The 16,010-nt window shown below is 43.8% G+C and overlaps 1 protein-coding gene across 1 annotated transcript in view; it reads left to right on the top strand.

Annotated features, from left to right (window-relative positions):
• Positions 1-15,196, top strand: part of C5H10orf67 (chromosome 5 C10orf67 homolog) — a 93,188-nt gene extending 77,992 nt beyond the window's left edge. Inside the window, exons 10-12 of the mRNA XM_068238251.1 lie at positions 13,536-13,700; positions 14,916-15,001; positions 15,079-15,196. Of these exons, the coding sequence (XP_068094352.1) occupies positions 13,536-13,700; positions 14,916-15,001; positions 15,079-15,196 (369 nt within the window). The remainder of the gene's footprint in view (positions 1-13,535; positions 13,701-14,915; positions 15,002-15,078) is intronic.
• Positions 15,197-16,010: the final 814 nt, after the last annotated feature.

Here is a 16,010-nt window from a genome sequence, read left to right as displayed (position 1 = left end):
ATCGATTCTCCAGCCCGATCGATACCACAGGTTATTCTCTTATCTTCCGCTCGTTTTTTCTTATCTTTTTCCATTGTGTTCAATGCGGAATCGATCGGGCGGGAGATCAGACATGTCGGAAATTATCTATCGAGCCATCTAAATGGCTCAGAATCGAGCCGTGTATGCCCAGCATTAGAGGGGCTCACAGTCTAATCCCTACGTGTATGTATCGTAGTCTAGGGCCAATTTAGGGGGAAGCCTATTAACTTATCTGCATGTTTTTGGGATGTAGGAGGAAAGCGCAGTGCCCAAAGGTAACCCACACAGACACAGGGAGAACATACAAACTCATGCAGATAGTGACCTGGCTGGGATTTGAACCAGGGTCAAGGCGAGAGTGCTAACCACTATGACGCCGTGCTGCCCAATAATAATATTGCTGTGCTGCCCGATGATAGCTCATTCTGGTACAAACTTTTTTTTTTTTAATCAGTTTATCTTCCATTTGTTTCTTTCTGCTGATAATTTGCTGAGTAAATACATCGGGTGTAAAGCAACTGTTACTGTCATGTATGTAAGCCTCTTTTCTTCAAGCCAGCATGTTTTTCACTTGACGCAATAAACACCTAGTTTCACAATACATTGGCTGGCTGCTGATAAGGTGTTGAGAACACATGTATGCCTGTCCTTGGGGCTGACAAAATAAACAGATTAAATGTGCTAACGTATATTTCTTTATTTCTGTCGATCTTTCTTTCTTTTTTTTTACTAATTCTTTTAAGCTTTTGTTTTTCATTATTTATTTTATAGCGCAGACAGCTTTGACTAATCAAATACGAGTATTGTGTAAATGTTGTTATTCAGGAGCAATTTACACCTTTGTTCCAGTTAATGTCTCAGTAACACACTTCACATGTCACTGCGATATCTACGGACACACGAAAACACTGCAATCATCTCTGCAGCATGCCGAAATAATTTCCAAAGAATGTTCAATGTTCAAAATACATTTCGGACACTCATTCACCTTCTGATCCCCAAAATATATATATATTTTTTTTAGCCAGCAAGCTTCTGACGCAAGTATTTGCTCTGATATAAATCCACACAGGTTATAGAAGAAAAAATACTTTGATACAAAACATTGATATATGTGTACATTCAAAATGTTCAATAAACTATAACAAGCAGGGAATCTGGAAACCTGTACATGCAAAAAAAAAAGGCACACCGAAAAATAAGCATGGAAGATGGCCACTAGTAGAATATCAGTAAAATGACCAGTATTTTACTATTAGGTGCTATGTAATTATGATAGTAAAATATCAGTCATTTTTACCGATATTTTACTATCACCTGACCTGACCCATTTTCACTTGAATCCTCCCTCTATCCATCCCCCCATGGATGCCTAATCGTAACTGCGCCCTCCACCGATGCCTAACCCTCCACACACACACATGCATGATGCCTAACCCTAACTGACCCCCCAAACGATGCCTAACCTTAAAGGGAACCTGAAGGGAGTAAAATTAATTAAACTAAAAACACATGACGTAGCTGCAAATGAGTATTGCATACCAACCTCACCGTCAGTTCCTCTCAGAGGCTCACCATTTTCTTCTTACAGTGATCCCTTCCAGTTCTGACAAGATTTTGTCAGAACTGAAATATACCAGTTGCTGTCAGTTATATATTAGCAGCTGTCAGTTACAACTGAATGTGCAAGGTAAAGTCCATGTTTCCCTATGGCTCAAGTGTAGGGATGCTCATTCGGAATCCGCGGAAATGCAATTTCCGAAATTCTGATCGGAAATTGCATTTCTGCATCGGAATGCGGAAATCGGTAATTCTAGTGCGGTAGGCGGAATTCCGCCGAAAATCGCGGAAATTTCCGCTGGAAATCGCGGAAAATCCACCCGACTTTAGCATCGATTTTCTCAAAAACTATAAGGTCTTTTTGAAAACTTTTTTTGCATCTTGTTTACAAGATTCTGGTTAATAAACCCTGAAAATTTGGTGTTTCTAGGACTTAAGGGGACTTTTCTATTAACCGCTTAATTCGGCGGATTTTTACTGTAATGTAAAATGCAAAAAATCTGCATCTGCCTATTTTCTGCATTTTACATTACAGTAAAAATCCGCCGACTTTACCGGTTAATAGCAAAGCCCCCGTAAGTCCTAGAAACACCAAATTTTCAGGGTTTATTAAACAGAATCTTCTGAACAAGATGCAAAAAAAGTTTTCAAAAAGACCTTATAGTTTTTGAGAAAATCGATGTTAAAGTCGGGCGGAATTTCCGCGATTTCCAGCGGAAATTCCGCATTGGAATGCGGAAATTGGTAGCGGAAGGCGGAATCGGTAATTTGGCAATGGCGGAATGCGGATTTACCGCGGAATCGGAAATTGGCATTCCGACCATCCCTACTCAAGTGGGCAATATTACAGTTTAACAGTGTGCTGACCAGGAAGCTGTCATGGGGTAATGGCCATTTTGAAAATGGAGGATGGAAAATTCCATTGATCACTGTGGACAAATGGGATGCAGGAGAGGAGGAAGAGATTGATGAGTAGACTACACGGGAGGGAAGTATGACCTGTGTATGGTTATTTTGACTTTTTCTTTTCAGTTCAGGTTCTCTTTAACTGCCTACCACCAACTGATGCCTAACCCTAATTGACCACCCAGCCAATGCCTAATTCTAACTGACCCCCGACCGATGGCTAACTCTAACCTTCCCTTTACCGATGCCTAACCCTAACTGACCCCCCACCGATGCCTAACCCTAGCTGACCCCCAGCCAGTGCCTAACCCTAACTGACCCGCAACCAATGCCTAACCCTAACCTACTCTTCGCCAAATGCCTAAACCTAACTGACTCCCAGCCAATGCCTTGGCCTAACTGACCCCTCAACTGATGCCTAATCCTAACCAATCTCCCCCAACCGATGCCTAACCTAACTTCAGCTTCAAATGTTGGGCACCTGCGGCACCCCATAAAATAACAGGTGTCAGGGAACTTTGTGCATCGCCATAGGCACCCATGTTAATAGCTGCGATAAAATATACAAACAGAGTACATTGCCACCGGGCAGTTGGGTGCAAGGCGAGCCAAATGACAACTCACCCTGCTGATTTCCCCTCCAAAATTCGGGGTCCGGCTAATTACCGGTACGCAGCCATGGACTATAGCATTGCAGCTATAGCTACGCAGATACCAGGCATGCGCAGAGTTTAGCTGCTTCATAAACTGAGGCTACAGATGCCCAAACTACCGCGGTGTCTGAGGTGCCCAAATTTCCTGTTTCTAGTAAGCATTTACTAAAGAGTGGAAGGTAAAGTAAGACATAAGGGAAGAGTCAAGGTTGGAGTGTGTGTGTGTGTGTGTGTGTGTCTGGGGGGGGGGGGGGGGGAGAGGGGGCTCAGGAATAAGCCTGGTTAAGCTTAGGTGCTTGGTAATTTGGTAAACGGCATGGCTACAAGATGGAAGGGTTGGAGGCATTGGCAATAAAATTGTTGTGTACATGGAGAACTTTTTAGAGCAATTGTTTGAGATATTACAGTCAAAGAATCACTATTGTGAAAAAAAAGCAATCAGTTAAAATCTGACATGTTTGGGACTAGTTCATTCCTCATGGGGGGTTCTAAGTATTTACAGTCCGCACATGCCCAGTAGAACAATGCTGGCTCATGCGTGGAGGAAAACATTGTGCATAGGCAAGTTTGTTCTCAACATATGCAGACCGTTCTCGCGCATGTTCACTATGAATAAGCTCATTGTTGGATGGGATCGTGGGCCACAAGACCATATCCAACAATCTCTCATCACATATGCTTAGAAGGACCCAGCGCTGGAACAATGGGTCCATGACTATCTGGGAAGACTCTGGCTTATCCATAGGCTTCACTCTACTGGGGTATCTAGTTTATTTTTGCCCCTTCAGGTTTGCTTTGATTTGATTGTGAAAATGCTGTAAAATATCAGCCAAAATGTCATCCTGCTCTTTCGTGCTTCTTGAAAACGATGATGGATGTTAGTTCCCCGTAAGGGAGGTAAGATTCTAATTTTACGAAGGACCTGGAGAAGAACTCAGCAATTCCCAGACACACAGGTGCTAGGTTGTCCTTTTATCACTGGCCAATTTAATCCTCTTAATCCTCTTGTTTTGGCCTTGTTGTGTTTGTAAATCATTTGGGTTGTGTACTCTCCCCGCTATTATGCTTCCAGTTCCCATCTCCAGGCATGCCGTCTTCCTCCTCGCCTGCGTTCAACCGGCTTGTCAATACAATGTATTGTGTCTAAATTGGGGACACGATCAAACGCCCTTTGCGGGGATGAAGCCGTCATTGACACCTCGTGTTTTCAAGCAACTACCAGCCTAATGAATATGGTAATACCAGTAAGCAGTGCTGAGACCCAGGCACTTCACATTGGCTGGGAATTAAGACAAGTGTGGGCTGCCGCTCTTCAGTAGAGCACAAGTGCCTTATATTTAATTTTCATAGACTCGGAGTGCCACTATTGTGAACTCCTATTTCCATGATCATTTCTTTTCCTTTTATTGTTTTATTATCATTTGCTTCTCTTTTTTTCTCCGGGGATTGTGCCTTTCACACAAAACAGGTGTGTGGTGTTTACTTTGGTCAACAAGAAGCGTTTATTGATGCTTGAGTGATGAGTATTAATGTACAGTAATTGTACAATGATTGTATCTGTGCCACTGATAAGCCTGAACAAATATAGGTCAGTTATCGCGGCTTGTAGAGGAATAATGTAAGAGCTAAGACCGTATCGTGCAAGAAGAGAGCTGGCCGTTGCTCCTACACGTTTAGTGGAAAACAGTCGGAGAACACAGAGCTTGGGAAGGGACTTGGGGAAGCGGGTTAAAAGTAAGCACTCAATGCTAGGCAGCAGCTGCAACAACAACTATAAACTTGGGAAGTGGTAACAAAGAGATTAGATGTGATGCAGGTGTAGTATCGTCCCGTCAATAACTTAGGAGGTGACCTCATGTATATGGAGCATGGCAGTGGGCACTGATCTATAAGAAGGGATTAGGAGACTTGGAGAAAGTAGAGAATCTTGAAGCAGGTTTCCCAGCTTTGTCCGTCAAGCGTGGGGTGGTGGGGGGAAGGTGATGGATTGAGGAGCTATTTATTGGGACATTCCATCCTGATAGATAAGTATAGATAGTCTTGGGGTTTAGGAGAACATACACAAACATCCTGCTGGGATGTAAAGCCTTGTACACATGCCTGGCTTGATTTGGCTGAGGTGGCCGATAACGATCGCCGCAGGCCATAATCGGGCATGTGAACAGCAGCCGGCGACCCCCAACCCACGAGCTATTCGATTTTGTACTAGGCCAACTCGCCACGCCATGTTTCCTCTTTAGTATTGGTCCTTACTCTACCTATTTCAGTCAGCATGCAACTGAGTATTTCATGTTCTAGAACCTGAAATTCAAGTCCCAGTTGTAACAACTCAGAGAGGGAATAGTATTCAATTTAATCCCACACCCGAATTACATGGAAAATCCTTCTGCGCTGCTATAGCCGTAATAACATTAAGTCTATGGTGGGGTGCTCAAAGCAGACGCTACGCTACGTGCGCTGAAACCACATGTCTGGTGAATAAGGGCTCTGGACTGTGTAATAAGTGGTTTCAACCTATTTTGGGTATTTTCCGCTGTCTGTGTTCATAGTGGGAACATGTTTCCCTTGCACTTTGTACCTGGTACCTCCATGGACCTCCATGGCTGTACTATCAATCTTAGAGGTCCGCGGGACAGGAAATGAAACACAGTTGGAACAGAGATCTAACTGTAAAAAAGGTATTTGTTGCTGTGGTGTTTCCTGTTGGTACAATCTATCCACTCCTCAGTACAGGAGGTGAAAATTCTTCCAGATGGGCAATAAAACAGCAATAAAACCCAGAATGGGTTATAAAAAGATGTCCACACTATTCAGAACCTAATTAATAATTTATTTTTTACCTTTATTACAGTCTTCTTTGCTTTAACAATGAAACAAATACACTGCCCCTATCTTGCCCGTCTATCTCGCCCTTCTATGTACTTAAACAGAGCACTTGAAATAGATTTGTTTTACACTATTCCCTTTCCTGGCCAGATAGATAAAATAAATACCAATTATAAAGAAGCCACTGCATTAACCATTAGGCATCCCCATACAGTGCTAATGTGCATTTTGTTCAGTGTTTGCACTGCGGCTCTGATTGGATTGCGAATACACACAAAGCGAAGCCCAGGACACCTGCATGTGATTCAGAGCCTCCGCTAAGGTGCCTGTTTATTTTAAAGAGAGCCTGTTTGCTTACTGCTCGGAAGCCTAATGCGTGGGCCATAATAGCATTTTTCTGTTACATTGATTGTGGGATTTGTTGACTCAAGGCAATAGAAGTAGCTGTACTTGCGGAGCAAATTTAAAAAAAAAGGAGTCCTTGATACAGGAAAAAGCGACAGCTAAAAAACCATTTATGTAAATATTATGCCTCTTACAGATAAAGATGAGGCAGGCATCAGATACAGACGGAAGCAGGAAATTTGGGCATCCGCGGCTAATGGACGATTTGGCACCGCCATAGGTGCTAATGCAAGTATTGGCTATATGGCGCCTAATGCAGAAATTTGGGCCCCCCACGAAAAATATGTTTTCAAAATTAGAACATTATAGTTTTTGAAATTTATTTAGTTTTGAGAGCATAAGAACGTTATAGCTTTAGAAGTTTTATTCGTTTTGAAAATCAGAAAGTTGTACTTTTCCTCCATTCTTTCACCGGCGGCACCGTTAGTCGCGCAACTTGGCCGGGAGTTGTGCGCAGGTACGGGCCATCGGAACACCCATTTAGCTCGCATGCCCATCTCCTGAGCGTTCTGTGCACGTGTAGTTCCTTCTTTTGAGAACCATGCGCCTGCAGAACGCTCACGGAGACGGGCGTGCACAGGGGCTGCATATGCGCAGTTGCTCACGAATCCTGGCCAAGTTGTGCGGCTAACCGAGCCGGCAGCGAAGGAACGGAGGGAGCCCAGAGGACGCAAAGGGACCACATGGACTACGGGGGGCTGGAGGAAGTGAATCAGATCATTTTGGGGCACGCACCACACCGTGCTGCGCCTGACCTGGGCATGGCCAAATAAATAATGTTATTCATTTGGTGATCTGGCGATTGCTGGACCCCGATTTACTTCTTGGAGGGGAAATAGTAATTAACACCGCCCGGAATTTGTGTGGCAGCAGGGTGAGCTGTCATTCGGCTCACCCTGCAACAAAAAAACTGGGTGGCGAAATGCCATGAATGCCTGGAGGAAGCCTCAGGTACGTTTATTATGGCATATTTGTTTTTTGCGCAGGGTCCCTTTAATCAACTATATTAGTAACGAGAGGCGCTCGTGCTCGAGATCATTGCATTTCAATCATTTGTATTGACCTGAGGAAGCGGGCCATGACCTGCGAAATGCCTTGTTTTTACGTACATAAATAAATATAATTTTTCCATTACACTTGGTTTGTCCTTCTGAGAAGGTAAGACATACACTTCTCATTAATACTATAGTTTACAGTTGTTATTATTCATCAAGGGCGCCTTCACCAGTGTTTCTAGTATAGTCTAGACCCTTTAGAGTTTCAATAGACATGAGAACTTATTTATCCTCTAAACCTGGGTTGTCACACTCAAATACAAAGTGGGCCGAAATGTAACTCTGGGACCAAGTCGCGGGCTGCCCTTTATGTCTAGTGGCCACCTCTCTCCCTTACAAAGTTTCCTGGTGTCTAATAGCCGCCTCCTTCCCCTATAGAGTTTCCTGATGTTAAGTGGTCCTCCCTCTCTCATCTATATAGGTCCCAGGTATCTAGTGCTGTCCCCCTCCCCATATGGCTTCCCCGGTGATCTAGGGCTTACCCTCCAATATAACTTCTCTAGTGGTCTAGAGAGGGCCAAACATAATGCAAAGTGGGGAAACCACCTGAGGGCCAAATCTGATGGCTCTTAGGACCAGATTTGGCCCACAGACCGGAGTTTGACATGTATGCTCTAAACTGTTCAAGGAGAGCAACCAACCAGCATCTGCAGCAACAGACCTGGGACATGATGATTGCAGGTTCTGCAGCTCACCCTTGTGAGTATAGACATATACAATTACCATATTTACCAACCCACCCAGTGATACCGCACCATTGGGCTCCTGGTCTCATTTACAGATACAGTACTTGGAGGTTACGGGTTACCATCAAGAATAGAAAATCCTAGCTTTGGTTCAGTTGAGGTGCAAGAAGAAATAGACAGACACATATATGGCTAGCAATGGAAGTAGCTGGAATGGGGAGGCGTAACTGGATTTCCTGACACGGTAGTTCAGCCAACATTAGGGACCCGATAGAACTAAAGAGAACCTTCTCCTGTGTTGCCTAGTATGCAGCCTCACCACCAGTTAGATGTACAGCAATGCAATTCAACATCACTTTAATTTAGTCTTCCAGCACCAAAACATCACTGACACATTCAGTATGGAGATGACCGACCCTTTAATCTATTTTTATTGTAGCTGCCCCTAACTTTCTTTGTAGCCCTGCAGTGTCTCCAGCTTTCCCGATTGTCCGCACTACAGGGGATGAGCAGTGTGTAAAGGCCTGCAGTGCAGAGACTTGGCAACAGAGAAAAATGCTCTACATTGACCATCACCTTATTGCCGGCAGATGGGCAGAAAAGAAGTAAAGAAGACTACAAATAAAGTCCCAGACAATAGCAATGTGTGAGGGTGAAAGAGGCTACAAGGGGCACCACAAAGAGATGACTTTCCCTTTGTCTCCATATAGACGTGTGTGTGTGATTGTTGCCGGCCACGTTTGTGTTGTCTCGTGTAACGTGTACAGCGAGGAATTTAGTGCAGAGGGATGTCAGTCTTTACTAAAGGCTTTCTTTACAAACCGCAGTTATATTGCGTGGCACTGAAAGGCTGGGTTCACACTAAGTGCCCTGTAAAAACAGGTTCGCAATGCCACGAAAGGGAAACCCGGCATCGCTTGGTATGTGTGTGAGGCAACACATTCAGTGATGCATATGGTTACCTTACGTTATGCCAATGGAACCTTCATACTGTACTGTGCAGGCTCAGTAGTTCTGCGCCTGCGCAGTACAGTCCGGATGATGTCATTGTGACTGCGATAGCTGCTCGTGCAGGCGCAGTAGATGCCGACCTGGTGAGGTTGCCATCTGCACCGGGCCACCGACTGGGACCGGAGCTGCGACAAGGGCACAGGAGGACTAGCAGGGGCCTCGGATATTCCCTTTAAAGAGGAAATGTCACGAAAATCTTAAAATGTAAAACACATACATATAAGAAGTACATTTCTTCCAGAGTAAAATGAGCCGTAAATTACTTCTCTCCTATGTTGCTGTCACTTACAGTAGGTAGTAGAAATTTGACATTGCCGACAAATTATGGGTTAGTCCATCTCTCCATAGGGGATTCTCAGCATGGCCTTTATTCTTTATAAAGACATTCCCTGAAAAAGATTTATACAATGATGCTGGCCAGCCTCCCTGCTCACTGCACAATTTTTTGGCAGTTGGACGGAGCAACTGCCATTCACTAAGTGCTTTTAAAAATAAAGAATACCCTGAGAACCCCCCATGAGAAGATGGGCTAGTCCAAAATGTGTCGGTAATGTCAGATTTCTACTACTTACTGTAAGAGACAGCAACACAGGAGAGAAGTATTGTATGGCTCATTTTACTCTGGAAGAAATGTACTTCTTATTTGTATGTGTTTTACATTTTAAGATTTTTAAATATATTTGTATATGTTAACATGTATTTTAAATTTTACGATTTTCACGAGAGAGGTCCTTTAAGTTTATTTTCAGTTCAGGTTTGCTTTACTAGGATCCGTTGTGGTTCCTAGATCCATTCCACAAATAATGCTGACCCGGACGCCACTTAATACTGCTCGTTAACCTTTTTTACTGTTTCCATTAGTTGAAAGCGTTTGTTTTCCCTCACACACAGGAAAGAGGAGGTATAAATATGCATGGACTCCTACTGCAGAGTTCACAGTATAGGTCACCAGTAGCTGATACAATAACCACATAAGTGTGTGAAGATGCTCTGTAGATCAGGGCTGGAGCAGACATCATGTGGGTGTGTCCTCAGCTGACAGCCATGAAATGACAGCTTGGAGTGGAGAGGAACAGAGTTCAGTGTGACCTTCTTCATCAAAGTGAAGAGTGGGCGGTTCCCTCAAAGCATAGCTAGACCCCCTCTGTGCTATTCCTAATGTGTCATATTGGGGTTTTATGCAGCACTCACACAACCATGCTAATGGGCTGCCTATAAGGCCTTGTACAGAAGCTTGAGAAAACACAGCTGAGACTATTGTGCTGGGCCATCTCAGGCAAGAATCTAGTGTGTCTACAGCTGCCCCATTATGGTAATCAACACCAAACTAGCACATTGGGCTTGATTCATCAAGCTGCGCTAATGTGAAGGAGCGGTCGCTAATGCATGCTTTACAGTGTGTCTGTACAGCATTCATTCTCTGAAATGTCCTGCTGATCTTTCTGGCTGCAGTAGCGTCTGAATCACACACCTGAAACAAGCATGTGTTTAATCTAGTCAGACTTCATTCAGAAACATCTGACCTGCATGCTTGTTCAGGGTTTATAGCTAAAAGTGTTGGAGGCAGAGGATCAACAGGGCAGCTATGCAATTTGCATCGTTTAAAAGGAAATGAATGTGTCGCCCTCCAACTGCACTGTCTGATGTTCCCACTTGCACATTATGCAGCAGTATGTTATCGCAACACACTGCTGCATGCATTTTTGCCCGCAATGCAATACTGTCCTCTGGGCACTCTGGTTTCCTCCCACAACACAAAAGCATAGAGATCAGTTAATTGGCTTCCCCCTAAATTGGACTAATGCTGGGCATACATGGGTCGATCCGGCGGCCGATTAGCCGCCGGATCGACCGCCGCCGCGTCCCCGCTTGTCCGCGCGGATCGATCCCCGTTCGTCCCCGCCGGCGGTCCTTATCAGCTGCTCGATTCCCTGCCATTGTCCGCCGGCGGGAATCGAGCGGGCGCGGGTCGAGCGGCTTGATCGGGCCAGCTGAATATTATCAGCTGGCCGGATCAGCTGGTCGATACACGGTACAGGAACGTATTTTGTATCCCCAGCATTAGACTATGATGGACATATGACTATGGTAGGGATTAGATTGTTAGCTACTCTGAGGGACAGTCAATGATAAGGCTATATATACTCTGTAAAGCACTGCGGAAGCTGCAGGTGCTATATAAATACTAAATAATTTTAATAATAATGTTCACTGTCACTGAAGGAGATCGGCACTGCAATGGATAGTAATGCAGATGCCATGTGTTGATGTTTAAACCCACAGCCAGCCTGCACTGTATATTGGAGACAAGGTCTTATTGTACAGTGCTGTGTAATATGTTCACAGTTTATATATTTAAATAAAAAAAAAAGCTCATGCATTTCATATATTGTGGTGATTGCTGCATTTCATATGTGGGGGTGAGTGTTACATTTCATACATAGGATAATTTCTGCATTTCATATGTAGGGTAATTGCTACAGTTCATATGTAAGAGTTATTGCTGTATTTTCATACTAAGGGAATTGCTGCATTTCATACCTTACCCTTTGCCCTTCACTCATGCCACCAGAGAGACAGTAGGGCCTGAAAATCCCCTGTTCTCATTTCTGCTGCTTGACTTTTTAAACATCCCAGTATTTTATCACTTATTAGAGCAGTATCAGACTATAATATTCATATTGACTATACACATTCACTCAATCAGCAGTATCACAGTGCTCTCGTCTCAAAATTTCATATGTGGGGGTCATTATTGCGTGTCATATATGTGGTGTAATTGCAGCATTGTATATGTGGGGTGATTGCTGCATTTCATATATGGGGCAATTGCAGCATTTCATATGTGGGGTTGATAGCTGCAATTTACTGTATATGTAGGGATGATCTGTCTGCTGTTAGTATTATTTGCATATTTATGTGCATATGATTGGAATTTGCCTGACTTAAGAATAGTTTTTTAGTTGTGTTGAAGTACTTTGAGTATGCCTCTTATAGGCCCCACGCACAATCTGTGATCGTGCCCATGTTTTACAGAGGGCATAGTTCTCATTTTTATGCTACACAGTGTGGAGGACTTGATAACTGAACATTTGACACTTCTGTGGATTGCACCAGGTGTCACTAGCAGAGGGGGTGACACCAAGCTACAGGCTAAGGGACAGCGAAGTAGGGCTATGTAAATATCAACCAGGCTAATGCCTAACTCCTTTCTCCTCCTATAGGTCATGTTGTTACCTTTCTGTTGCTGTGGACTTTGCGTGCTACTCGCATTTCACCTCTCTCATTCACCAGCCTTTTTTGACCAGAATAGTCCTTATCGCGTGAAGTTTTTTTTTCTCAACTGCCACTCTCTAAACACCCGAGATACTGTTGGGCCAGAAAATCCTAAGGGCCCTTTTACACTTAATGCGTTGGTATGCGTTATTTCCCATAGCAGTGCATTGTGAAAAAGATTTCAGTTAAAATGCGTATAGTGTGAACTGAGTCATAGGAAAACATGGATATTACTTTGAAAATCAGTTTTCTTTCAGGTATAACTGAGAGCAGCTGATTAAATGTAAAAGGGGCCTGAGTTTTAATTTCAGAGATGCGACCAGCTCTTCTTGCACCAACGAGCATCCCTCGTTCAAAGTTACTTAACTTCTTGCCGACCGGCTAACGCCAATGGGCATGGCCGCGGCGGCAGCCCCAGGACCGCCTAACGCCAATTGGCGTCAAGTCCTGGGGCTCTGTTTTGCAGGAGATCGCGCGCAAGCTGCACGCGCATCTCCTGCTTGGGGGCGGTGCTCCGCCCCCTCTTTAGTCTCTGAGCGGCAATCGCCGATCGGAAGTCTGTTAGACGGCGAAACCGCCATCTAAACACATAGTACAGCGCTGTACTGAGGACAGCGCTGTGCTGTGTTGTGCAGTCCTGCAGTGAGGCCTTAAAGCTGCAGTGGTCATTTTAGTTAAAATGTGCCTGGTCTTTAAGGGGGTTTACCACTGTTGTTCTCAAGTGGGTAAATATTTCATCTTACCTATTTTGACATTAACCTCCATAAAAACTAAGTCGTCCGAAGCTAAACATCGCTCTACTTAACCGTTGAACTGGTTTTGTTTCAAATATGGGTTGTCTCTAATTTTTTGGCCACTCAGTTTAATTACAATTCTTCTTCAATTCCCTGATGCTATGTGAATAAAGCAAGAACAACTCTACTCCTGTGATGGTCTTCTGACGTTTTCCTCCAGAATCTAGAATCCTGCAAGTGTCTAATAGACCATTACATGAGGGCTGTGTGCAGTCTACCTATTTACTATAATACAGTACTACTGAGCAATCATTTCATAAACTGGAAATCCTCTTTCAGGAAATTTGTAATCATCTAAGTTTTCAGTAATGGGTAATAAGAAGGTAATCTTTGTTTCGTCAGCAAGCACAGCTCCAGCAAGTGCAAGAAGCAAAGGTTCTTGCAGAGATTCAGAGGCAGAAGCAGCAGCTGGTGCAGGAAGCTGAAGAGGTGAAGAAAATGATGGAGGAAGCAGAGAGGCTGAAGAGAATGCAAGAGAGAGCCAAGACTCTGGAAACCGACTCCAAGGTCAGTGCTTACATGGGGAAACCCCACTCTGAGATCATTGCTTACATGGGGAAACCCGAGTTCGAGGTCAGTGCTTACATGAGGAAACACGACTCTGAGGTCAGTGCTTACATAGGAATACCCGACTCCGAGATCATTGCTTACATGGGGAAACCCGAGTTCGAGGTCAGTGCTTACATGAGGAAACACGACTTTGGGGTCAGTGCTTACATAGGGATACCCGATTCCTAGGTCAGTGCTTACATAGAGATACCCGATTCCTAGGTCAGTGCTTAAATGGGGAAACACAACTCAGAGGTCAGTGCTTACATAGGGAAACCCGGCTTCGAGGTCAGTGCTTACATTAGGAAAAACGACTTTGTGGTCAGTACTTACATGGGGAAATGCAACTCTGAGGTCAGTGCTTACATGGGGAAACCTGACTCCAAGGTCAGTGCTTACATGGGGAAACCTCGACTCTGAGGTCTGTGCTTACATAGGGAAACCAGACTCTGAGGTTAGTGCTTACATGGGGAACCCAACTCCAAGGTCAGTGCTTACATGGGGAAACCGGACTCTGAGTTCACATAAACCCATATTGTCACCTATGGTCACTAGCAAAACAATTAGGTTGCAAAATTATGTGGTTGCAGAAAGGGAACATTAGCTTAATAGCTTCCAAAATGGACTGCATGCAAAAGCATTGTGTACTAGACCCTTTCACCAACGATGAGGTTTCCCCTTATGGAAAGTGTCCCTACCGTTTCTACCTATACCAGTTAGCTTGCTGCTAGTGTTCCACCTTGCTGTGAGTGTCCTTAAATGCAGAGGGTTTGTATGTAAAAACCACTCCCCTCAGCACCTGCTTTTTCCTATAAAGTTAAAGCAGGATGAGCATAACCCCCCTTCTTTTTATGTATGGTGGACAAGGCCCCACTCCATCCGGACTCTCAAGAAGTTAATAGAACTGCCTCATAATGAAGAAACAGCTCCACTATAGTCATTATAGGGACAAATATAGGAGGTTCGGCCCCTCTGGTCACATGATATAAATAATGAATAATAAAAATGAAAGATTTAAAAAAAAAAAATAAAAACAGGGTGACAGTGGACAATAGTGAGGTTATTTGAAGTTCATTTTGCTAAGCCTTGATTTCAGAAGTGACACTTTTATGATATTCCTCTTTTAAAAATATCACACCTCATTTTGCATGACTACAGTATTTTTTGTCTCAGAATACAAACGCTGATAACGAAAAGTTACAAGCCCAAATGAAGAAACTTTTAGCTGTGAGAGAGGACGATCTGAAGACCATAGACAGGTACAGTAACTGCATCACATAGGAAAAGTATCCTCATGTCTTCACATTTATTCCATGTTGCTCTCTCTACATTTTAGGTTGCAAAAGGAGCTGGACAGACTTAATAAAACCTGGGAGAAGAAGTTCAGCATTCTCAGGCAAAGGTATGGGATCAACTACAGCACTGGACAAAAATCCAATGCTTGCTTTGTGTAGCCTCTCCCCCTCACAGTGTCAAGCCTGCCATCAGAATGGGCGTGGCCCCTGATATTGAGGGGCAACATATTCCCACCATTTCTAGAGCTCTGTGTCCACCCTGTTTGGGATGGAGGCTCTGTAGGCAAATTCTGTGCCTGGTGCGATGTCTGCTCATAGGAACAAGGGTTAAAAGAAGCTGTCCTGTCACCCAGATTTATTTGAAACCTTTACAATGGCCTCAATTCACTAAGCTTATCCCTGTCTTTAATAACGTTTCTAGAGTGGTCACCATGGAGATGAGGCATGTCAACATTTTACCTCAGGCAAACCTAAATTTAACTCTTCTGTCTTTAAGTTAACTCTCCAATCCTTAAAATAACTCCAGAGTTAAAGACAGGCTGTTAATTAACTGAAAATAACTACAGAGGAGGTAAATTAACTACAGAGGAGGTAACTTAAGGAATGAAGAGATAAGATAACTCTCTCACTATGTGGAGGTAAGTTTCCTCTTGCCTTATTATCTCCAGCGTGATCTTGGTGAATTGAGGCCAATGTGGTGAAACCTTTACAATACTTATTCCCCCTTTAGAAACTGCTTCCCAAGGATGGTAGGAGTGAAAGATGCCTGAGAATGGAGTGGGGAACAGTTTATTAACTTTCCTTCTGTAACTCCACCTCTACTGCTGCTCTTTCCTATAGAGACCCGCACTTTACTCATACTTGACAGGAAATGAGGCGGTGTGGGTTTCCTCCCCCCCCACCTCCATCTTCCCTTCATAAGAGGTACATTCTATCTATTTTTTTACCCCATCCTTTTATAGTTGCTGCTGAC

This window comes from Hyperolius riggenbachi, chromosome 5, assembly GCF_040937935.1.
Source record: "Hyperolius riggenbachi isolate aHypRig1 chromosome 5, aHypRig1.pri, whole genome shotgun sequence".
Taxonomy (NCBI): Eukaryota; Metazoa; Chordata; class Amphibia; order Anura; family Hyperoliidae; genus Hyperolius; species Hyperolius riggenbachi.
The sequence above is the reverse complement of the archived record's forward strand: the minus strand, read 5'-3'. Positions and strand labels throughout refer to the sequence as shown.